A 25,156-nucleotide genomic window follows, 5' to 3' on the forward strand; every position below is an offset into this window, starting at 1 on the left:
CGTAAAAAGGGGGTCCTTTTTTTTTTTGGTGATTTTGTTTTGTTTTTTTAAATTTGTTGCCTCAAAGTTTGTATTTAGTGAAGGTGGGGAAGGAGCTACATCGTGTTATGACGCATTTTGCCACTTGGTTTCACAACCTGTTGCTCCATTTCGCGCCTTTCCGCACGGCATCTTCCCCTTTCACTTAACCCATTCACAAAAATGCCAGTAGTCGGAGGAGCACACGTAATACCCATGAGTAATAAAAAAAAAAAAACGCTTCTCATTTCGCGCAACAAATAATGGGAAACCCATTAATTATTCAAGTTGTGCATGCATATAAAAACATACATACCTGCTTGCACTCTCTTTGGAGCAAACGCCGCTTACCGCGACTACTTTGTGGATTTACACCCAAGTGCAATTTTTATAAAAAATTGAAAGTTTATTTTTTAGCGGTGTTTCTACACAGCCAAATTGTATGTAACGCATGTTACCCGTACTAGGTTACACACGGTGCACATGTCTACCTCTTGCTCATTTTTTTTTTCGCCAGAGAATTACACAATAGTCAGTGATGGGTATGGAGAAAAGGGCGTAAAGAAGACCTATGAAGATGAGTTTTTTATTTGCGAAAATTTGAAGACCTTCAATAAGAGCTTGCACCCCAATTTTAATTTTTCGTAATAGAAATGTGCATGAGACTTTGAGTATACCACAATTTAGGGGGTTTTATTTGTGTCATTCATAGTGATTCCCACAATTTTGTATTCCTTTGACGTGGTTTTTGTTGCTCCCCTTCCCGATGTGCCATTCGCTTGGGTAAGATTCCTCCACACAGTTCGCACCCCTTTCCCGTTTCTCCTTTTTTGCAGCTGCTTTTGCCTGATAGATGGACATAACGGAAAAAACACAGCCACATTTTTGAAGAAAAATCTGGCACAGGAATTGTCGAACAGTTTTGCGGCCAATCAGGAGACCTACGATGAGACTCTTCCAATACCAGACCACTTCATAAGAATTGTAAGTTTTAAAATTAGCACATTTTATGCTGCTGGTATGCGTAGCTATTCCTTCTTGAAGGACGTTAAAAAAGGGGCAATCTTTGCTTTATGCCACTTTATATAAACACACTATAGTTTGCGTGTGTACTGTTTTTTCTTATAAATATGAGAGTACCCTTCGCGTGATTCTTCTCTTCTCCATGTGCTCACGTCTACCTTGCTGCAAATTTTTTAGGGTGTAAATAATGCATGCAAAAAAATCGACGAAAAATTATCCGTGCAGTTTCCCGGGTGCAGAGGTAAAACGAAAAGTTTATTAAAAAGTAGAGTCCCCAAAAAAGAGGAAATGCAAAACTAGCAGATCTTTTACACAACACATATTTGAACATGAAAAAAAAAGGTGCCTTTAGCACATTGCTAGTGTTAAGAATTTACTTGATGATTCATGCGGGGGAGTCACTCCCTTGTGTGTAATTTTTTGCTTTTTTTTCCAGACGGAGCTACGTGTGTAATTATATTAATTAAGGATGATTACGCGTATATAATAAATATAGGAGACTCATCAGCCTATCTGTGCAGATTTTTGAATAATGCCAACCAAGGTGTGTCCTAAAATTGGTTCCCTTAACTATGCAGAAGGGGGAATCCTTAAATTGGATTTTATATGAGGGAAAACTTTCACCACTGTGTGGTTAGCCCCCTCAATGTTTGCCTTTATGTGTATGTATATATGTACATATATGTGGCCACATTTTTTTTTTTTTTTTTTAAATAACCGCGCAGCTATAGACCTAGTGGATATCCATAAGCCGTGGGTGCTGTCCGAAAAGGAGAGGATTATCAAACATGGTGGAAGGATTGAGAATGGCCGAGTGAATGACATTATTGATGTGACGAGAGCCTTTGGGGATCTTATGTAAGTTGGAGAAAAGGAGCACGTCCCCCTGGACATAGGGAGGGTACATACATGTGTTTCATATATGTCTATTTGCACACACTTGTATGCCTTTTCCCCTTCTCCCCATTTGCTCTCCTCCCCCCCAATACAGGCTGAAGAAATACGGATTGCTCTGCACAGGGACATTCAAAAAATTTAAAATAAACTCCGACGACAATTTTATTATCATGGGCACCGATGGGTTTTTTAGTTTTGTGGATGTGAACCATATAATGAATGAGATAGTATCTTTGTCCAGGAAGGTACAGCTGAAGCGAGAGAAGGAGTCACAGTGCGCTAGTACGCTCAATTGAAAAGGCGTGTGCGTATGAGGGGTTGTGCACATGTTTGCTAATGCCCACAACGGAATGTGCCTGCGTGAGTGTAACCCATCACTCGATCTTCGCAACGTTCTTTTAATACTTATTGACACAACACGGTTACGTTTTTGCCTCACAGGAAGAAAGGATGGTAAATGTTGAAAAGAAGAAAACCGTGTTTGATGCCCAAAATGTGTGTAGAATTATGGTTGAGCATGCCATTGTGGATAAGAAGTCACAGGTATGTGGGAGACAGGGGGGCTGGACGGTTTGGCAGCTGTTTGTTAAGGAGGTTCTTTTTTCATTTTAGCGCATGTGTGTATGTAAAAATGTGTATATGTATATGTATATTTATGCGTGCGTGTGCTCCTGCGCCCTTTCTTGCGACGTCGCACTTTGCACATTCAAAGCCACGGGATAAGAATCGTTCAGCAGAAAATAGGCCAGCTGGACCGAAGGGGGCGCGTTGGTTTATGTGCGTTCCTTTATGCGAGTTCGTTTATGCGCGCCCGTTTGCCCCATTACTGCCGCAATTTGGCGTCCTCCTTTTTCCCATTTTTAGGACAATGTCACCGTTATTTTGATAAAGTTCTTACACAAATAAAAAGGGTTAATTTGAAGGAATGATGAGGGGGGGAGGGGTTGATTAAGTTTGATTCACATGGTCAACAAATTTTAATTATTGCAACAAGGGAAAACAAAAAAATAAGATAAAAAAAGGGGTAAATAAGTGAGCCAACAAAATGGGCTCGCAAAGTGGACTCGCAAAATGGGCTAGCCAAGTGGGCTATCCAAATGAGGTATAAAAAAGAATTCAGTACACACTTCCGTGCTGGCATACGCGCGTATGCAGGAAGCAGCACATCAGAACAGACGCTAGCCGCTACAAACGGGGGAAAAACGCCCTCTGCTGGGGCAAACGACCTCGCAGCTTTGTCGCGCCCCTACGAAAAATGGGTCGCTCTCATAAAACATCATTAAAAGACACTCGGAATTAAGTAGTTGCTCGAATTATGGTGAATATTATCGTCATATTCCACAAGGTAGGCATTTCGCTTGGCGTTATGTTTCCCTATCAGCGGCATCCTCTCATTCCTTCTGTTACTGCTATACACATTGGTGTCAATGACATTAACAATTTCTTCTTCTCCTTCCTTGAACAATTTCATAAAGGCTGTCGCAAAGGCTGATCCGACATATGGCCCTATCCACAGGGGTAACGACGTAATGTACAATTTCAACAACTGTAATATTTTGGAAACACTTAAAAAAGATAACAAAACTGAAGAGATGTTAAAACTACCATTCGCTTGAAAAAATTTAAAGTATAAGTATGTGTACAGGGTAGACGTGGAGAACATTGGATTTAACGTCGTGTTCGTTACAAAAACAAAAAATAGTAAAGAAAAAAAAAGAATAGTAAATAAAATATATGATTCATTATATATTTTATATATTTATTGTAAACATAAAAGAAAAAATTTTCATTTCTGCCTCCCCAGTTACATGAATTAAAAACATCACTTCCGTATATATCTTCATAACTGCTAAAGGTGTACAGTGACGTCATATTTTTTCCTTTCATCGTGTTAAAAATGAGTGAATTTTCATTTTTATTTTCTTCCATAAATCTTTTTTTGTAATTATACAAACTTAACAACAGTAGGGTTAGCAAGAAGGTGGAAATAAATTCACAAAAAAAAGTTTTCATAATTTCCTTTTTTGGTAATAGGGCATAGATAAATATACTTCCGTACATATGTGCGCATAGGATACTTGCCAAGATGCCCCCAAAGTACTGAAATGTAACGTAGCACGTGGTGATTACAAATCCATATTTTTTCGGCTCCACTAGCCATAACGCGTAGGTATATGCTGGATTGATGTGTGCCCCTAATATTACAAATAAGACATATATTAAACACCCAAAGAAGGAGTAAACTGCATGATTGCTATTATGTTTATTTCCCGAATCTTTCATCACTTCGTACTTATCGATATCTCCCAAATCGATGTTGTTAATGTCGTTTAATTTTATCTTGCTGAATTCGTTCACATGGTCTTTAAAAATAACCGTTCCAACATTTTTGGTGAGTCCTTCCTTAGTTTGTTCCTTCACGCTTTTTTCTTCTTGCTTCTTTTCTTCGAGTTGGCTATTGTGGGTGTCTCGGTTGCCCCCTCTTTCAACATCTCCAGTGATGCCCTTTTCTACTACCCCCTCGCTGCGCCTACCTGACTGCGTTAGAACGTCCTGTTGACTTCCGCTCTTTTCATCGTATCCATATGGGGAATCCGTCTTTTGGGTCTCATCCTTCTTCACAGATTTCAACACGTCATTATTTCCACTTACCCCGTTTACACTTGTCTGTCTATCATTTGTGGAATATTCCTCAGAAGTTCCATCTCCCGTCTCATGTGTTCGCACATGGCTCTCCTTTGTTTCTTCCGCTACATGTTCACTATTTTCTGATCCATTCAGGCGATTTGTACGATTATTCCCTTCCGCTTTGCTATCCATTTGGGCCACGTTGGAGTGTTCCTCCTTCGTTTTAAAAGTTGCGTCATCTCCTTTATTCTTCTGTTCCAGTAAAATACTCGCCACATTTATTGGCCCATTTAAATCATTTCCGTACTGCACATTGTTGATTTCATTATCGAAGAGATTGTCACCTGGGATAAATATGTCGTTGTTTTTGTATGGGTTTATCTGCTTCGTGTGTTTAATTACGTATTCCTCATTTTGATTTGAATTTAACATATACACAGAAATGAAAAAAACAAAAATAAAGGATCCAATAAATTCAAAAAAAAGTTGTACTTGTATTTCTTAAATGATTTTACATTTATCTCATCAGTTATATCTTTTACGTAATTTTTTGTGTACTTTATGAACTGGATAACTTGTTTCGCATACCTTCTGAATAGGCCTTTTTGCGTTTTCATTGTACAAAAAAAAAAAAAAAAAAAAAGAGGAATATCAAAGGATCAAAGGGGGGCGGGGGATAATCAAATCGGAGGAAATGAAGTCAACTTTAAAACTAATGTGAAGTGAAAAAATGGTAAAAAGGGAAAAAAAACAAAAAAAATTACCACACGTATGTATACATTTATAAACATATATTGCGCGTGCTTGAAGAATGAAAAGGGGGAGACGCATGAAACAATTTAAAAAAAAAATAATAATAAAAGTAAAATAAAATAAGGTGAAACAAAATAAAGTGAAATAAAATAAACGCAGGCAAATTCAACACCCGCCTTTGCCCATTTATGTGCTACGCAAAAACTTGTTCCCGTTCTACATGCTCAAACAGCAGGAATCCAATTTTTTAAGCTTAAAAAATAGGAATGGCACAAGTGAAAAAGCGCGCCGTAAGTACGAACTGGCAGCGCGCTTATAAACGTAGAGGCAAAGGCAAAGGCTCATGTACCTGTGCGAGCATACGTGTAAAAATGCGTTGCGTACGTATGCGCAATGAGCCGAATGATTCTTACGCCTTTCGAAACGCACGAATACAAGTTACACATCCCCTTTTGAAAAAAAAAAAAAAAAAAGGAAAGAACAAGAACAAGAACAAGGCTGTTCACCTTTTGTAAGCATACACCACTTATTTGAAAAAATTCAGCTGCTTAAAAAATGAACGAAAAAAAATACCATAAAAATTGATGTGTGCACTGTTTTGAGCGGGTTATTGGATCATTCTCGAGCGTACGGTGTTAATGTTTATGTATGCGCAGATTTTGTCGAAAGTCCAGTTTGGGGCTTTGCATGATAAAACACCGCGTGGTGCGGCTTGATATGCTGCGAAATGGCATAAGGGTCATACTCCTCCTATTAATCTTTGATGGTTTCCCTTTTATCTACCGCTAAGTTTCGCGAAAATGGCGATAACTTCCTCAAATTGGATCGAACCGAATTACTACGTTTATAATAATTGGACGAAACTGTTCGCGCGTACAGAAAGGAAGAAAGGAATAATCTGGACGATAATTTGGGATGTTCTTTTATGTGAAAGCGAACAGAGGAGTATTGCTTCCCTTTGGAGGTTGTTTCGTAATACAATTTTGACAAACGTCTTATTGTGGTGTTATTTCTCCAAAGGTTTGAACACCTTACCCCATTTGGCAAAATCGACATTTTATTTCCACATGTTGCAGTGTATCACCACGTTGTTGCAACGTTATTGGCATATTGCCATTTTTTTTTTTTTTTTTCAATTGAGCTTTATTCCAAGCGGCGTGATTGTACATACATGGCGACAGATAGATAAACCATTTCTTCCAGGGAAACGATTGTTTTTTTTTTTTTTTTTTTTTTATTTTTTTTTTCAAATTACATGTGTAAAGCTATACGGTGAGGTGATAATAAATGAGATTCGAAAAATTTTTACTTCACCTTTGTACCATTAAGTTAAAGTTATGGGAAGATGGGGATTTTTTACTATTGCGCCCTTCTTCAGAAGATCCCCAAAAGTTGAGTAGTTTTCATCTAATTTATGCCATTTGGAACCTCCACAATGTAAGGTACAAACACACACATACATATGTATGTATATATTTTATTTTTTACACTATGGGGAGGAAAAAAAAAACTCATACATTTGAACGTGTAGCACTAGCGAAATTGGCCACCCATATTTTCCAGCGATTTGAGTGTCGCCAATTTTTTTTCAGGTGCTGTTATGTACATACATCCGCATGTACGCGCGCAAGTGTGTGCACCTAAAACGTGGCTGCTCCTCCCAGTAACGGCATCTTATAAGCTCCTACATGCAAAAGGGCTACATAAAAGACACAAACGTATTAGTAAGAATTGCGTGACAGTTTTTTATGGCTAAGTGTTAAAGGTTCCTATTACTGCGAAGCTAACTATCTGGTAAAGGAGGAGGACGTACATTCAGGCGTTATAAACATTGCGCAAGGGTAAAATAAACTTCGAACTAGCTAAAACGTCTAGCTATGTAAAAAAACCATTTGCATGTTCATAAACGCATGTACATAGGAAAAAATAAAACATTTTTGTGAGAGCTAAAAAGGGAGCCCCTGCTGGAAAATATAGTAAATGCCATTTCAATTATGCAATAAAAAGGAAATACACTTTCTCAGGTGTCTGCAAATTGTAGGGCTTTCTAACCAGCAAGCTGATTCGCGCTTTAGTAGGTGCATACGTACTTGCGCATACGTGCATGTGCATACGCGCGCCCGCAACTTCTTCTCGCCATTCATTCTTTCTGATTTCCTACATTGGGCAGTCATTCGACTCGAATGAACTTCTGTAGGAGGTTTTAAAAAGATAGACCAAATAAAATTAAAAAAAAAAAAAAAAAACACGAATATGTAAAGTTCGTAAAAAAAGAGGAAAACTTAAATAAAGAGCGCGTTGGAATATCCATTTAAGACATAAAAATAAATTCATAAATAACTACACATTAACGTGCGCGTAGGTATTTTTTTGTACATAATGCTAAGTAGATGCCAACATCCCAATTTGTCATTTTTTTTTTTTTTATCCCCCATTTTGAGATGAACTAATTAGCATATTTATTCACCGAGTTTAATTTCCAGTTAAAGAAAAAACAGCTTATGATAATTATAGAAGCCTCTACTTTTCGTGTTGAACAGTGGTACATGTGGAAAGATAAATAGGAAAAACAAGTCGACATAAAGTAGTGCGTACAAATAGGTACACGTGCACTGGAATAAGCTTAAATGTACACACCTTTTGTAGGCAGCTATGTACGTACAAGTGTGCGCGTGCATATAGCTGACGGCACGATGCCTATGCCATGCTTACGAAACCCTGCACAAGGCGTGAGCAGCACCCCTTCCATGTTTGACGCGTTGTAAGGAGCATTACAGTAATTATGTTTCTCCAAAACAGTCAGTACACGCGTGTTTGCATTCATTTTTGAGCTCATCCCTTTTGGCTAATCATGCAAAACTCCTAGGTAGCTTTGGTAGATACGTGACCAACATACATATAAGCTCATGCCTAGGCATATGCACGTGTGGTACCTACACAACTTTGAGATAATATCCATGTCGCAATTTTTAAAATTGAAAAAAAAAGACCCATTAACAATAACGGTGCTAACGCAATAAGTAGATTTTTTTTTTTTCTGGGTGAAGAAGCAAAATAAGTTACACACTTCCTTTGAGACAGAATCAACGGGTTGTTGACTAAGCTTGAATTGGGAAAGACGCAAGCGAGAAGGAAAAAAAAAAAAAAAAAGTAAAAGAAAAGAGCATTCTTTCTATCGCCCTTTCACAACTTCGAAGCGACAGCCAATCGAATATGATAAAAAAAAATATCAAATTTAAGTCGGATGAGAAGCCTATAAACAAATCCTTCGGTGAGAATAATGAAAAAAAGCGGACGCACTTGGATATAGGTATGTTGACGCTTGAACGCAACTTTGCGCCTCCCCCCGCCGTGTGCGCAATTATATATACACACATGTATGTGCACTTTTACAGGGCACATCCGTGTTAACTTACATGCGCGAGATCGTTATCTTAAAAGCGTTCGCACATGGCAAAGTGTTGTAAAATACTAAGCTTCTAACTGCACATTTGCCTTTTCCCTGCTGGCATGAAAATATGCTTAATGCATTATGCACAAGGCTACACGTACATATAAATTGTTAGAAAATGCCTCGCCGTAAATTTGCCTCTTTCAAACAAGAGTGATTTCCTACTTTACATTTTGTGCCGTAAGTAAAATGTTTTTCTTTTCTTTTATTTCCTTTGTCTTTTTTTTTTTTCCTTTAAAAGAGGAAAAAAATTACCCTTGGGGTCTTGCCAATTTGTTACACAAAGATATGTACCTTTTAGAATTCGCAATATGGGAAAAGCGTTCTATACAAGATAATTTTTTTTTTCTTTCAGTTTTTTCTTTTTTTTTTTGCGTGTTTGCCGATCGTCTGATTAATCATTTGCATCATATATTCTGCTTTTCCTCGGTGGATTTCGTTTTGTGAAGTTTTCCTTCTTTCGTTCGTTTTCGTTGCGTTTCGCTTCGTGCAGTTGCCTCGCTTGCCATGCTTGCTTTATTCGCCTTGCTTCCTTCATTCGCGCCTCTTTCGCGTTCGCTCCGTTCCGTTCCGTGTCGCTTCCTTTCCTTTTTTTACCCTTTCTTTCTTTTCTTTTCTTTCCTTTCCTTTACTTTCCCTTTCCTTTTTTTATTTTTTAAGTTTCCTTTCAAATGTAACGTTGTGCAATAAGAGTTTTACCATTTACGGTAATGTTCATTTTGCTTACAAGTTTATTTTATTTCTTCTAGTATTTTTTTCTTTTTGAATATGTTTTTTTTGTGAAAATGGGTTAAGCCGCTTTTCATTCACGTAGTTGTAATTGTAACTATTTGGGCACATTTTATGTTTCCCACTTTCTGCTTTTTGCCCCTTCTCCTTCCCCTTCCCGCTTCTTCCTTTCTGTTCTTTTTCTTCTGTTCCCTTCTTCCCCCTATTTTAGTTCGTACAAAAGAGTACATACAGTTTTGTGCGTAGCTAATCCATTTTGCCTGCCTTTTTTTTTTTTTTTGCAAAATTGTATTTTTTATAATTTTAAGTTTATTTTCAATTTTAATTAATTCTTCTTGTACCTTCGATTATGATGCTTGCCTTGTGATATTTAAGGGAAAAAAAAAAAAGAAAAGAAAAGAAAAGATATGGGTACATGCACCTCTTCACTAAGAAACAAAACTCGCAAAACAAACCCGCCATCCAGTAGAACATGTACGTGTACAACTGCACGACTGTACAACTTTGTGCACGCGTGTATAAAGTGTGAATAAAAAATGGAACAACCCCCGCGTGCATGTGCATGTGCATGCGCATATGTTTATGCACATGCATATTGGCAAACCTACGTAAGGGGCCTCCCTATGTTCATAGTCCCTTCGTAATATGCTTAGCTGCGCAAGTGCCTTTTTATGGCTATGAAAAAAGTATGCACCATGTTGAAATGACAAACGTGTACACAAAGAACAAGTGAAGGGAATCAAAAATGTACACAAAAATGGAAGTAAAGACACGTTTTCCCAGTTTCCCTTACCCCCTATTTGTGCAAATGTATTATACCTCGTAGCTTTACATTTCTATATCAACATTTATGCCATATGAAAAGGAGTTTTTTTTTTTTTTTTTTTTTTTACACCTGTGATGACATGCACTTTTCATATATGCTCTCCACTTATGCGTAAAAGAAACCTCACTCCACAGTTTATATAATTATTTTTTAAGTGTTGTTAAGCGTTGTTAAAAGTTGCTAAGCTTTGCTAAGGGTGCCCCCCCCCTCCAATATGTGCATGCTTCTATGCATACGTGTGTGTTCTCCAATTTTGCGCTTCACCCGTGCACACTTCTCCTTCTCTTTGCTTAATCGTTAATCCGCGTGCATGTACACTCACCGAATAAGTGGCAGACATCATAACGTGTGTGAATTGTTTCATCCCAACTGAATGATAGCCCAGCACAGCAGTGGAGTGATACGTGACGTATGCTTGCTTGCATGTACATATCTGATGAGCAAGAGTGAGAGGTTTCTCATCAAGTTAAAAACTGCGCCGTGCAAAAGTTGCGTAGTACACAATATAAACGCCCTTTGACTTGGCCTCTTTGCATATGCATAGTTCTTGCGTGATCATTTAAAAACAAAGTTAAAAAAAATGAGCTACTAAGATGGGTAACCAAAAAGAGGCGCAAAGGGGGGCACCAAATGGGGTGCAAAACGATGTGAAAAACGATGTGCAAATTTTCTCATTAAATTATGCTTGGAGCCCTTTTCGCCTTTTTCGTCGATTTTGCTTCTACAACCATGGCCGTTGCTTCGTTTATGCGTTTTAGCAGTTACTATTGGGTTTACGTTATCGTATATGCATATGTGCACACGATTGTGTGTAACTACCATCGGGGGGTAGCCTCCCCCCCCTTCCCTGTGTGTGTGTATGCAAATATTCATGTTTTGAAGCTCTTTCGTTGATACGCCACTCCGCGTGTTGCATTGTGTAGACGTTTCCGTGCGGGTGTTCTTCCCACAATTTGGCACTTGCGCATGCAAACTTGTGTGTATATTTATGCCATTTTCCCAATATACCTATATACACACGACCCCCTGAATGTCCCCTTCCACCCCCCGATCAGTCAAAGATAGAAAGAACACAAGAAGGAGACTCTCAATTAGCACAAAGGGAGAACTGCCAAATGACACGGACGAAATAAAAAGAAGCATTCAAGAGCTGAAGGACAATGAAGACAGGTTTAAAGAATCATCAGAAAATGATTTGCATACGAAAGTGGAAATAACTCCAGTGAAGGAAGAAGAGGAAAAAAAATGTGAAGAAAAAAAAAAAGTAATAAAAAATAGATCGTCCGTAGCAGGAGTGAGGGCATCCCATTTTCAAGAAGATTTCGAAAAAAAATGTGTAAAAATTAAAGGTGCAGTTGACAAATTAAATGAAAATGGAATAGGCTATGTATGCAGAAAAGGGTTAAAACCAGAAAGCCCTAATCAGGATGATTTCACAATTATCACGACGGAGAACTTAGCTCTTTATGCCATTTTTGATGGCCATGGGCCATATGGACATGATGTGTCCAATTATGTACAAAAGGAATTACCCTACATGATTATAAAGAACGAAAATTTTTTAAAAAATCCGAAAGAGGTCTTCACTAATGCCTTCCTAAATATTCATGCCAACATAGAAAAAACGACCAATACATATTTGGAAGAGTTTGCCAACAAACACGAGGGCAACAACAAAGGTGGGAACAGCAAAAGGCTGCCAGTGAACAAGCAGAGGAACAGCTCCGTGGTTAGTACTCACTTCGATTTAAGTTTACGTCATCTGGACAATTCGGATGACGAAGAGGAGGAAGACGATGATGATGATGACGATGATGACGATGATGATGATGATGACGATGATGACGACCATGATGATAACAATTTTAGCGAAGACTCCGATACAGACAACAAAGGCAGGTATGCCCACACCGATAGTGACAGCGACAGTGATAGTGACCACCACAACGACAGTGATGATAATGAGGGTCCGAAGAACTCCAATGCAAAGGTGAAAAAAAGCGAATCCAAGAAACGTGCGAACGAAAAGGATACTTCCAAAAGCGAGAAGGGACAAACATTAAACAAAAAAAGAAAAAAAAAAAAAAAAAAAGCCTATTTTGATAGTACAATGAGTGGTACCACAGCAACAATAATAGTCCACCTTTTTCAGGAAAAAAAATTATATGTGGCTTATGTGGGGGACTCTAGGGCTGTACTTGGCAGGAGGAAAAAAGGATTCCCAAATGTGCTGGAGGCCTTCGATCTGACGAAAGATCATAAACCCAATTCCGCAGCCGAGAAGAAAAGAATTATAAGTTCCGGTGGGCAAGTATTGAAGCTCGAGGGGGACATACCCTACCGCGTTTTTTTAAAAAATAAGTTTTACCCAGGCTTGGCCATGTCAAGGTAGTGTTTTCTTATTTTGGCTGTACCCGCGAATGGATCAATTTGTACATACGTGTGCATTTCTTGATGTCGCGATTATGAGCTCAACTCGCCGTGCAGCCTGTGAATACCTAATGTGCATACCGAGCACACACGTAACGGAAATGAATTTCATCCGATCCGTTGTACACATGGGCTACTCATACTGTATTCGTGCTGTGCACATTCACATCGTATGTGCACATCCGGATTTACGCCTTTTTTTTTTTCTTACCACCATACCTGCACGCAGAGCCATTGGAGACACGATCGGTCACCAGATAGGTATAATTTCGGAGCCCGATTTCATGGAAATTAACATAAACGAAGATGAAGACATCCTTGTTTTGATATGCAGTGACGGAGTATGGGAATTCATTTCGTCGGAAGAGGCCATTAACCTGATCTACGAATTTGGATACGACAATGTAATGGCAGTTACATGCTAGTGTGTGTGTTTGTATATACGTCCGCATGTTGTCGCGTTTTTCGTTTCCCATGCGATTGTATAACTGCGGATTCTAACCGTGTGAGGCTTCCCTTGTTAAATTTTTAATGACGTTACGTACTTATATCCCTTTCGTGCCTCACCCCCCCTTAAGGTTCAAGACGCAGTTGAGAACTTAGCCAAGGAATCCTGGGACCGCTGGCTAAACGAAGAGGAAAACATTGTGGATGACATAACCATACAAGCTATATATTTATCAGAAAAATGCAAAAAAAAAAAACTAAAAAATAATTAAATTTCATTTGTTTTTTTTTTTTTTTAGTACATTTTTGGTATATATACATAAATGCACTCCGCATTTCGTATACTTAAAAGATTTGCTCTGCAGGATCTTAAATTAAACAACACGCGATTATCTCCCTTCATTTTTTTGAACACACTAATTAAGAAATGCTTTAACGCATTCTGGCCTAATTGCACGAGAAGGGATGGCTAATTTGCGCGCGATGATATCGCAAAGTAGTAAATATAATTTCATCACTTTTTATAATAAATTGGGGTAAAGGAGAAAAGGGATGTGTATGTGTACATGTTGAAATGAAGTGTCTTCTAACGTACGCCTTTCTTTTTTTTTTTGGCAGCTTTTCCGCATTGCTATTTTTTAATTTTATGTTGCCACGATCATATGATGTAACTGTTCCGCCTGCACACAAAATGTTTTATCCTTTCGTGAAATATATTTTTTTTTTTTTTTTTTACAAAGGAAAAGCGCGATTATGACTTCTTCTTTTTTTCTAACTCCGCCTTTTTTAACAGCTTCTTAGCAGCATCTTTTGAATAGCTTCCTTTTGACAGCTCGTTGTAGGAAGACGAGTTTTTTTTTTTTTTCCCCAATCCCTTGTAGCGCTTACCGGGTGCACATAAGGACATTTCAAAAAAAGGCAAAACGTCACACCACATTCTGTGTAGCGTTGCAAATGGATAATCTCACATCGATGAGGTTTCAAAAGGGCACCAAAAAATATATGCTTTCGTTTGGAGAAAATGTAGAATTAAAATGTTCTGCGAATAATGAAGTGGTGGGTATGGGGGGCAAAATGTGCCATGTAGCAAATAGAGAATGTGCGTAAGAGAATCGCCCCCTGCGTGCTCATAATTGTAACAAAAAAAAAAGGCAGAAATGGCTAACCGTGTGGGTAATTAAATTATACGCATTTGAAAGTATACACGTGTGTGCCCACTTACACACTTGCACTTTCGTGGGATGACAAATTGAAGGAGTCTTCCCATATTGGGCTCTCGCCTGGGGTGGGCTGCAATGCCAAAGGGGGGCCCCACTAAGGTGCTGCTGCGTATGGGAGAATGTACAAGTAGGTACGTGAATATACTGCCGCTTCACCTCACTGCGAAGAGACACTCCTAGCATGTCCTCAGTCTATTCCGCAAATAGGTATCCTCCGTTGTGAACTTATAATTGTCATAAATGGTGTTAAAGATATGCGCGGCCTCCACCTTTGCCTTCAGTTTCATGCAAATTAAGAAGGAGCCAGATAATTTTCTATGCAGTGTGTAAATTTCGGACCGGGGGGGTACCAACCTATTGTAAATAATCTTGGGCAACAGCTTATATATCTGCTTAGCAATATCATTATTGGCAAAATCGTACACTGGAGATTTGAAGGGTTCTCCCACCAGAATCACCGATTTGATGTGCGAATTTTTCATTTCTTCAATTTCTTTACCTACAAAAAAGTTAAGCTCATAGGAATAGTGATAAATTTTAGATTCGTCTTCCTCCACGGATGCTTTCACAAGTCTTAAATAATTATCAACAAACTCATTTTTGTAAAATCTGGTGGCCCCGAAATCGATTAAGCATAACTTGTCCCTTTCTTGATCGTATAAAAAATTGCCCAAATTAGGATCCGTGTTCATAATTTTAAAGACAAACAATTCGTGTAAACAGAGATAAAGAATTCTTTGGCCTATGGAATCCCGAATGGCTTGTGGGAACCTCTCTGCGACTTCATCTAGGGCTATGCCTTCCACGTAGGAAGTTACCAACACGTGTTTCGTCACATACTCAGTGTACACAGAAGGTACATAAAAATATTTGCTATTCTTAAAAATATTTTTAAAAAGGACATAATATTTTGCTTCGTTAATATAATCACACTCACATTTTAATTCCTTCTTAATTTCTCTACACACATTTTCAATATATAGATTTTTTAGTATCAAATTGGTATACTGATTAATAAGTAGCAGATTTTTCATGTCACTATCGATGGACTCGTACACACCTGGGTACTGAATTTTCACTGCCACTTTTTTATTATTTATTTTTGCTTTATGGACCTGTCCTATGGATGCACTTGCAAAAGGGACATAATCAAACGAATCGAATTTTTTTTCATAGTCCTTCCCCAACTCTTTTTTTAGAACACTTTTTAATTGGCTTATGGGCATTACATCCGCTGAATTGCACACCAGTTTTAGGGCCTTCCCCAAAATGGGCGACAGATGCTCATCTTGCAGGCTGATCATTTGGCCCAGCTTTAGGACTACTCCTCTCATTTTGCTCAACCCGTTTGCCAGAATTTCCGCGTTCTTCTCGCTCACGATTGTGCTACTACTACCGCTATTTGCAGCATCGCCTCCTCCAAACCCGTTGGCCAACCTATTTTTAATGTACTCCACGCTACTATTCCTCGCAATATCCAACAGAACCTTTCCAAAAACGGTGGCCCTACTGAGCGGAGACACGGGTACTTTGCTGATTCTAAAATTTGTCCTTTCGGATTTATCCATGCATATTATTTTGTTATTTAAAACGTCAATGTCGTACTTGAAGTCATGCTCATCCACCATGTTCCCTTGAATTACGTTTTCCACATCATTTCGTTCTTCCCCCTCTATATGTATATGTATATCTTTTTTCGCCTCTGCGCCAGTGCATGAGCTAGTATTACCCACACCTCCCTTCAAAATGTCACTTTTGGCGGTGCTTCCCCCATTGTCCCTTTTTATGCCATCACCTTGGCTCGCAATATCGATATCTTCTAATTTTTCAGCACGGTGAAAAATTTGGGATCTCATTTTGTGTAAAGTGTTAGCATTATTCGATGTGTCAACGGAGGAGAGAAACCTTTTTGTGTTTATCCAGGGAGAGTTATCTGGAGGTTTATTCCCAAACGGGACTGTCAAAAAATGGTAGCCACTTTGTGTGTACACATCGTTAGTAACTGCCTTGTGGCCACTTGGCTTTTCTATCTCAATTTGGCCAAGCGAGGTATCATTCGTTCCTACCCCGTGGTACCTTTCTTTCTTACGTAAGACCCCTTCTTCCCGATTGACAAATTTTAATTTGTGATTGCCACCTCCCTGCTGTTCATTCAGATATTCCCTTTCATCACCATTACATTTGCCCTCTAATTTGCTACTCCTTTTTTTTTGCGCGCCACTTAGCATGTCTTCTTCCCCCCTGAGCAATAAGTCCAGTTTATTTAAATCTATGTTTTTGAACAAATACTCATTATCCTGTCCTTCCTCATTTTGCGTATGATCTGCGGGGAAAATGTCCTCAGCATATTCATAGCGCCAAAAACACTTATATGGTAACACACGTACAATTTTGAAATTATTATAGAGGTAGTAAAATATGTGCGACTCGTTTTCCCTTGCCCTTTTTAGCAACCTCATCGCCGCTGGGTTATTATACAAACGATCTTCCAGGGTGTTTATCATGTTGGAAAAAAAGGTACTTATTTCGTTTTCCACATATATGTCATTTTCCTTGTCATTTATTACAATGTGATAGCGATGGGCAGCTCTGTGTAAGTCCAGCGAGGCGCCTATGCTATCGCTACGATGTATATTCAGAGTAACCTTCTTGCTGGTACTGATAGTAGTATTCCTATGTGGGCTATTTTTTTCTGTTTTTTTTTTTTTTTTTCCTTCCATTTGCCTTATTACGTCATCTATTAACCTCTCATTTTTCGTGTTCAGAATGTGCGACCATTTGTATATTTCGAATGGGGTTGTTAAATCACTACAGATGTGTTTTCCCCTCACTTCGTTCCCCACCTTACTGGGCTTCTTCAATTCCTCTGGGCCATGCTCACGGCTACTTTTTCTGATTTTAAATTTACTTATTTCGCTATTGCTCATGTAACACCTTCTACACAGCAAAGGCGCAAAAAAACGCTTTTCCCATTTCAGTGAGTTTTTCATACTTTAAAATGGTTTTGCTGCAGAAAGGGGAGGGGGGACGCCTGGCCGTAAATGCCTATGTGCCGCATAGGCACAACAGGGGCATATACGTGTACTTAAAAACAGTTGTTGCAAAGAATTTTCAGTATTTTTCTTTTATGTTTAACAGAGTTGTTACAATTTTGAGAGGAATTTTTTCCTTATTTTATTTTATTTTTTTCCTTAAGAGCCATCCAGAGTTGTAAAATGGCTTCCAAAAATTAGGGGAAGGCATAATATCGTAAAAGGGAGGGGCGCGTGAAATACTTGCTGATGTGTCGCGAGAGAGCACCTAAAGGGGAAAAACTTTCAGCGCGCCATCCGTCCCAATGTATACATACAAATATGAATATCTCTACCTTTACCGTTCAGTGTATGTATAGTTCCCCTTTCCGTTAAAATAAAGATAAAAAGAGGGGGAAAAAAAACAGCTTTATTTTAAACACCCATTTGGCTTTTATTTCTTTTTATATTTTTTTATATTTTTTGGCATAAGTACGTACTTTTCAGTATAGCCACGATTGCTCATTTTTTATTTTACCGTTTCATCATTATTGTGTGAACCCTTTTTTGCCATCATTTGATTATTCGTTCGCCGCAGTTCCACACTCATTTCCCCATTATCTTAAAAATTTACGCGGTACTTCTCCTTACAGAGTTGCACATACGAACAAAGGGGAGAAGGATATTACGGAAAATAATGCGTTACCTGTGGGTTTTGAGAAGAGAGATAAGTGAGCGTCTGGCCTTACAGTATGAGCACAAAGAAAGGGAACCATAGTTCAAGTTGCTTAAAAATATAAAAAATAAATGGAAGCCGCATTATCGAATGGCGAACATATCCAGTTGGTGAAGGTTTATCTGGTCAGTGAATTACATGGTAGGGCGGTGTGCACATAAGCTAGGTTACTACACACAAAGATGTAAACGTGCAAACGTTACCCTACCAACGCGCCCTCTTACACATACACCACGCTCCAGTTGACGACAGATCCTTTTAGTAAAACACAAAGAATATGAAAAAATGTGACATTTTTTTCTTATATTTAATTTTTTTCGTTCTAACCACCATCAAATGTTGCCAACCGTTTATAGTTCCAAACAACACAAAAATGACAAACGGTCCTTTTTTGAAGAACTGCTGCAGGAGCAAGCGAATTGGTAATAATGAAACAACAAGAAATGACATAAAACGTTGTTAATAAACGCCGCTTTGAAAAGAAAAAAGCCAATTTTTTGACGAGGTGCTCTTAGTTTTTGATGGCTCTACCAATGCACATATATGTGTACCATTAATGACGCGCAACTTGGTACCCCCCAACGTTTTATAAATAATAATCGCTGTTATTAAAGGTTCTTTATTTTTTATTTTATTTTACTTACTTTTTTTTTTTTTACCACGTTTTGCAGTAACAATTTTTGGGAAAAAAAAAAAGAACAGGAAAGTTGTTGTCATAGAATGCACTGAAGCAAGGAAGTACGGGAAGCAGCCGTCAAGATATGTGACAGAGAAAAATAAAGTAAACACACCGAAGAAGTTGCAGTTGTACAAGTATAATAAATATCTTAAAAGAAGAACATTACACGTAGAAATTAAGTAATTACGTGCCAAAAGAAACCTTCTTTTATTTTTCTACGCCCACACCCTTTCGCGCATATAATCCGTGTTCCTTTTTTTCTTATCAACGATTTGTCATTTCATTTTTCCTCTTCGGAAACTCCCTGCATTGTTTATACTAACGTTATAATTTAAAAACTTAAATCTTATTTTAAGAAGATACGAAACGTTTTTTCGTAGATGCGTTAAATTAAATCTGGCTAGATATGTACAATGGGCACGCATACGTAAAAATTACACTATTTTTTTTTTTTTTTTTTATTTTCCTTCGACTGACATGCCTCTAAAAAAATTCAAAAATTAATTTTTCAGCATGTTCCCTACCCCTTACCCCTCACACATGTTATGTAATGTATATATTATTATACAAATTGTTAGAAACAAATTTAAGCATAAAGCTGCGTTTTTTCAACTAAAAAAAGAACAAAACAAAAAACACACAATTCGCTAATATCGATTATGGTTTATTTGTGGATGGTAATTCAATTTTTTTTTAAAAAAATTTGAATACGAAAAAGGAAAAAGTGCACGTTGGCAGTGCTAATTTTGAATGCAACTCCGGCCAGCTCCATCCATTAGCAAAATTAACGACTGAAATAGTGTCATTGTTTTTCGGTTTAGCTAAATGAAATTTTTCTTTCGAATGAATTTCATTTCTTTTTTAATTTTCCTTTAAGTGAAAATTTTCTTTGAACTTTATTTTTTTTTTAAACAAAACTTACTCTTTTTTTTTTATTTTTCTTTAGCCTTCTCACATCACCTACTGTGAAATAAAACATTTTTACAAACTGCTTCGATTTTTATCAAAACAATTACACTCTTATATGTGCCATCCCTATAATTAAAAGAAAAAAGAAGCGTAAAAAAAAAAAAAAATATTTGTAACGTTTTGGAGAATCACATTTTTACGTGTTCATTTGAAAATTTTCTCGTTTATGCTTTCTATTCTATTATATTATTTCCAATTCTATATTTTTTCCCCTTCTGTTAGCCCTCCCCAAAATTTTCGCCATCCACCTGGTTTTTACCTTCCTCGAAATTGTAAATCCTCTCCCCAAACAAGGTAACACTATTTTCTGCCTCAGTAGAATTATCCGATTCCATCGTTAACATGTGTGATGCTTATTTAAATATACGACTTATATGAGAGCACTTAAAGTTTTCGTTTTCTATACGTCCATCAATTTGCATATTTGAATAACCCTCGTATTTGGTTAAATCCGCTCTGTGACTCATGATTACATAGTTTTTTCCTTAAGGGGGGAGTAAAAAAAGAATAGGCTAAGATAGCAGATTTAAATGCTGGTCGCATATGTATACATCTGTACGTGCGAACCTTGTGGATATTTTCTTAGACGCTTGAGCGAACGCGCACACATATTCATATATGAGTTTATCCCCCCCCCTATTCACGCAAGCTGCGTAAACGTTTCCACCTTTTAAACACTTCGTCCAAGAAGTGCTCAAAATGGATCTCTCCTTTTTCCACTTGAAATAATTTTGCTGTTTTTTCCACGTGTACATGGCCAGTGTCTCCTTCTTACGTCTACGACATACATGTAGCATTGTTCGCAAAGGCATTTTTTGCATAACATTTTATCTCCCTTTTTTTTATTTATTTTTTTTTTTTCTCCTCACTTTAGCTTCCCGAGCACAATGAGTATGGCCGACTTATTTGAAAAATGCGTTTCCTTCGTAAACGCCCTTCCCAAAAGTGAAATAATTTCTTTGGAGAATAAATTACTTTTGTACAAATACTTTAAGCAAGGCACAGTTGGAAACTGTAACATAGTTGCACCAAGTATGTTTAAGCTTCAGGAAAGGAAAAAATATGAAGCATGGAAATCAATTGAAAATTTGAGCAAAGAAGAAGCAAAGAAGAAGTATGTCGAAACGGTTCAGAATTTGTATCCCGACTGGGAAAAGGGAATATAAAAGAAAAGATTTACAAATGTGAACTGAACATATTTTTTTACAACATAAGGAGAAATTTATAAAATCTGTGGGCACAATTTTGCGTGTGTATCACGAAGCATCCCACGTTGTGCTGCAAATGTATAGAAGTACTTACAACATGCGAGCAAAACAACGCGTAATTGCTTATGTATACATCTTCATGAATGCATATTTCTAGCCGTGTTGTTGATGACACGGTGTGAAGGGAACATTTCTTCTTTTTTTTTTCACCCCCCTCCTCCCCCGAAAATATGAAATGTGTAGAAGAAACTTCTTTTTTATGTACGCGTTTTTGCATTTGCCATTTTTATGCTGAAGTGTAAGCATATATATACGAAAGCATATGCGCGCCTGTGAGTACAGCTACATAATTGCATATTTATGCATTTATCAGTTTATGCGCTAATATATTCACAAGCTTGCATATTCACAAGCTTGCATATTCACAAGCTTGCATACTCACAAGTTTGCATATTCACAAGTTTACATTTTACCTACGTATGACACGTTTTTTTAAGAAAAAACTGTGCAGTACAAAAACTTCGCGCTTATCACAAATCAGCCTATTTCGGAAAGTTAAAAAATGAGGAGATTTTTTTAAAACACTTAAATTTTTATTCATTAAAGTGGTTTAAATGCACAGCACCTATTTTTTGTTAAAAGGCATTTTTCTCAATTTATGTAAAAAAAAAAAAAAAAAAATTCACACATAGTGAAAAATGGGATGGAAAAAATCGTAGCTCCTTTTACACCCCTGTTGCATCATTCCCCTTGCAACTGTTTCGTAATCCACAAGGCCATTTCCTACAGAGTTGTAAAACGGGTACACAGAAATGCGAATATACATAATGTATAGCATACGCAGATATAAGCGGACCATATTCATGTAATGATCCTCGCGGGCGTGCAGTGGCGCAAAGTGTGGTAAAAATGGCCAAGTCGATTTGGCCTTGTTCACATCTCACCTGTAGAAATTAGCAAAAAGAACACCGCTACAAGGAATAAAATAACAGATAAATGATCTGTCGTCAATTGAAGGAAAAATGAACCATGCAACAATGTGGTTTTTTTTTTTCACCAAGTGGAATAATAAGCAAAATACAGCTATTGCACTGCAACAAGGGTTAATAAAAAATAGTGAATTGTTAAAAATGCGTATATAAAATCGGCAACTCGGCAACTCGTTAATTTGTTACCTTCATCGTTTGACATATTTTTTTTTTTTTTTTCATGGCCAATGGCAAAAGGATAAAACATGTTAACAACTTTTTTTTGTTAAAAATTGTAAAAAAAAACAAAATTACAATAAAGCTGCTGTGGACTTACCATACAGGCGTTTACCAAATGACCATACTCTTCTCCATTTTGCAGTTCTCCATGTGTTATTGCGAAATGTAAAAAAGTGAACAACTCGTTAATATAATATACGCAGCAATTCGTTAACAACCTTTAACAATTATGCTTGAAAAATGAGCATAATGTTTACATGTCCCTATTTTACGTGTTCCTATGTATGTAATATGCATATGGTACATACATATGACAGAGCAAAACGCAGCATCATAAATGTGGTATGAAAAAAAGGATGTAGATTTACATTTCGGCGAAAAAAACCACGTAGCAACAGATAAAGCGAATTTGCTAAATTTTACGAACACATCAAACGATTGTTTTTTCCTCCATTTGCAACAGTAGTAGTGAACTACAGAGATACATATATTCTGCCAAATGGAAACGGGAATACAACAACAACAAAAAAAATAAAGCCCTTTTTCCCTTTTTTGAGTTTTAAGCAGAACTGACGTGTTGCATATACATATTTGTATCCCAATAAATATACAGTGACGTATGCGCATAACAAATAAATGGAGATCAATAGATCTGCGCAAAAATAGTCTGACATATTTTATCCGCAAGAATTTTTCACGCATTCGTACAACCCACATTTTTTTTTTTTTCATATTTGTGACATATAAGAAAATATTTCCACTTTACGAAACTTTGCGCAGTTTTTCGTATTTTTACGTAATTTATATGCAAAAACTTACGTAAAAAATTTATATTCCTACTTCGTTATATATTTGTTTTGTACAACGTATGCTCCTCATTTTTTAACACCTTTCTTTTTTTATTGCGTACTCGCGCTGTTGATGAAGCCATCATTTTATACAACAATTGCAAAAAAAATGAGAAAATGTGTTTATAACGTATTTTTTCTATTAGAATAATTTTATGCGCGACTTGGAAACCATTTATGAATTAAGTGGTTTTATTTTCTTGGGCCGAAAAAAAAAAAGGAAGCATTGTTCTGGCCCAAGCAAGGGGGGGGGGTATATGAAACGTAGTCGTGCATATTAAATATATCTATACAACTATTTGGACTACCTTTTTTGTGGACGTACTTGACATGTTCTGTAGAAAAAAAAAAAAACCTGGATTAATGCTTTGTAAGCGGAAAGAATGTCTTAAAAAATGTATTTCGCAATTTTATGTTCATATATGCATTTTTTCTCATATATATGGCTATGCATACGGGCATACGTACATAAAGGCATACATACGTACATAAGCGCAAACGCTTAAGTACGTCCTCAGTACCATTGGCTTATGCGAACGTACGCACTCAAGGGGGGCATACATCCCTGTACAGGCTCAGATATATCAGCATACATACGCATATATACTCAGGAAGGACGACACCCCACAGGCCCTGCGGCAAACTCTTTATGCCTAAAGTAAGGACATAGCAACATATACCAGCATATGAATAGCTCTTATTATTTTTTTTTATTGCACCTTGTACAGTCATTGAAATACCTTTTATTCTTGGCTTTCTTATTTATATTCATATAATATATTTTTTCGCTATATTATGGAAAAAGAAAATATTCTTTCTACCAACTGGATATTTTTTTTTTTAATTTTTTAAACCTATATGTATGTATATATTTATACATATTAAATTTTTATTTTTGCGATATGATGTTTTTATTTAAAGAAATATCACATGTTTTTTTCAATTAATATGCCGTTTTTTAATTTACCAATTATTACATTTTTATTAGTTGTTATTCCATGCTTTTTTTTTCTTTTTTTTTTTTTTCCTATCAAGTTGTCCTTGCGCCTCAAAAATAGAATAATTATTTTTCTATTAATTTCCCATGACAGTTAGATTGACATTTATGCCACTAGACTGTGTTGTATTTACTTGTTTTCGTGACGTTGTCTCATTATTTTTACATATGTATGGATGAATTTCGTCAACCTGCGCTCAACCTATTCAGAGGACGTAAGTGAACAAGTAGCACAGAGCGACGGTGTTGTGTCCATTCCATGGAATGTATGTTTAGTTACATATGTATATATACCTATATGCATACTTTTATTTTCGTATGTGCGCAAAATCAGCTTGCCAGCTACGTACATGCTCAGCGTTGTAGCATTTTTTTTTTTTACCCAAGTTGGTGAAACACCCTTATGTACATTAAATTGTGTTACATTTATTTACAACATTGTGCATTTTGTTTTTTCTTTTTTAATGATAGAAATTTTTTTAAAAATAAAATGCCAAATGTGAATAATGTTTTTATGCAAAAAGTCATAAGCGCAAATTAACTGTCTTAAGTATAATCCTTGTTTTGTTTTGTTTTATATATTTTTTTTTTTTACAGTACACGTATTTAAATGTGCGAATAGTGATATATATGCCAATACATATATGCACATAAGCATTTATTTAAAAAAGTACATTTAAAACATTTGCCCCAATTGGTACCGCGGATATGCTACACGGATGTTTATGCATTTGCGTACACGCGGAAATATACCTATACTTATGCGTACCCTTTTGTGTACGCGTGAACATGTTTGGAAAAAAATAAAAAAGCACGTATCTGTACCCAAGTACGCGCTTGCACTTGCACTTACACTTCCTTACGTACACGCTGAAACAATTACGCACATAAGTAGATGACACATGCAGCGGGAATATTTATGTACGGCATAGATGCATGTATGTACATACCAATGTAGATTATACGTACACAAGTGTAGAGCGATTTTTTTTTTTTTTTTTTTTTTTATTCTCCATGCATTTAATGGCAATTCTTTTCTGTCATTTTATTTTATCCTACGTTATTTTACTTTAATTAT

The 25,156-nt window shown here is 36.9% G+C and overlaps 6 protein-coding genes across 6 annotated transcripts; 4 read left to right on the forward strand and 2 right to left on the reverse strand.

The window, feature by feature from the left end:
* Nucleotides 1-201: 201 nt before the first annotated feature.
* PCYB_143770 (protein phosphatase 2C containing protein) lies at nucleotides 202-2,234 on the forward strand (the record flags this gene model as incomplete). The annotated part of the gene is made up of 7 exons (XM_004224848.1): nucleotides 202-238; nucleotides 536-662; nucleotides 855-1,002; nucleotides 1,219-1,282; nucleotides 1,478-1,585; nucleotides 1,767-1,899; nucleotides 2,033-2,234. The coding sequence occupies 7 exons, from the start codon at nucleotides 202-204 to the stop codon at nucleotides 2,232-2,234; spliced, it is 819 nt and encodes a 272-aa protein (XP_004224896.1).
* A 983-nt stretch (nucleotides 2,235-3,217) lies between these two features.
* PCYB_143780 (hypothetical protein) lies at nucleotides 3,218-4,998 on the reverse strand (the record flags this gene model as incomplete). Its single annotated transcript, XM_004224849.1, has 2 exons — nucleotides 3,218-3,549; nucleotides 3,765-4,998. 2 exons carry the CDS (start codon nucleotides 4,996-4,998, stop codon nucleotides 3,218-3,220), a joined length of 1,566 nt encoding a protein of 521 aa, XP_004224897.1.
* A 7,479-nt stretch (nucleotides 4,999-12,477) lies between these two features.
* On the forward strand, nucleotides 12,478-13,474 carry PCYB_143790 (protein phosphatase 2C; the record flags this gene model as incomplete). The annotated part of the gene is made up of 3 exons (XM_004224850.1): nucleotides 12,478-12,713; nucleotides 12,985-13,159; nucleotides 13,334-13,474. Coding segments are annotated over 3 exons (552 nt in total), but the record flags the coding sequence as incomplete, so codon positions are not given.
* A 1,125-nt stretch (nucleotides 13,475-14,599) lies between these two features.
* Nucleotides 14,600-17,359, reverse strand: PCYB_143800 (ABC transporter; the record flags this gene model as incomplete). Its single annotated transcript, XM_004224851.1, has 1 exon — nucleotides 14,600-17,359. A coding segment is annotated over one exon (2,759 nt), but the record flags the coding sequence as incomplete, so codon positions are not given.
* A 795-nt stretch (nucleotides 17,360-18,154) lies between these two features.
* On the forward strand, nucleotides 18,155-19,142 carry PCYB_143810 (50S ribosomal protein L33). Its single transcript, XM_004224852.1, has 2 exons — nucleotides 18,155-18,591; nucleotides 18,841-19,142. The coding sequence occupies exons 1-2, from the start codon at nucleotides 18,447-18,449 to the stop codon at nucleotides 19,029-19,031; spliced, it is 336 nt and encodes a 111-aa protein (XP_004224900.1). The 5' UTR covers nucleotides 18,155-18,446; the 3' UTR covers nucleotides 19,032-19,142.
* Nucleotides 19,143-19,711: 569 nt separating this feature from the next.
* Nucleotides 19,712-21,343, forward strand: PCYB_143820 (acyl CoA binding protein). Its single transcript, XM_004224853.1, has 3 exons — nucleotides 19,712-19,907; nucleotides 20,040-20,111; nucleotides 20,692-21,343. The coding sequence occupies exon 3, from the start codon at nucleotides 20,705-20,707 to the stop codon at nucleotides 20,981-20,983; it is 279 nt and encodes a 92-aa protein (XP_004224901.1). The 5' UTR covers nucleotides 19,712-19,907; nucleotides 20,040-20,111; nucleotides 20,692-20,704; the 3' UTR covers nucleotides 20,984-21,343.
* Nucleotides 21,344-25,156: the final 3,813 nt, after the last annotated feature.

Source organism: Plasmodium cynomolgi, chromosome 14 (assembly GCF_000321355.1).
Source record: "Plasmodium cynomolgi strain B DNA, chromosome 14, whole genome shotgun sequence".
In the NCBI taxonomy this organism is placed as follows: Eukaryota; Apicomplexa; class Aconoidasida; order Haemosporida; family Plasmodiidae; genus Plasmodium; species Plasmodium cynomolgi.

Bases quoted from the DNA above. Each gene is read 5' to 3' on its own strand.
- PCYB_143810 (XM_004224852.1), top strand. From the start codon at position 18,447: ATGAAAAAATGTGACATTTTTTTCTTATATTTAATTTTTTTCGTTCTA. The intron at 18,592-18,840 runs GTAATAATGAAA...CACGTTTTGCAG, and splicing joins CTGCAGGAGCAAGCGAATTG to TAACAATTTTTGGGAAAAAA.
- PCYB_143820 (XM_004224853.1), top strand. From the start codon at position 20,705: ATGAGTATGGCCGACTTATTTGAAAAATGCGTTTCCTTCGTAAACGCC.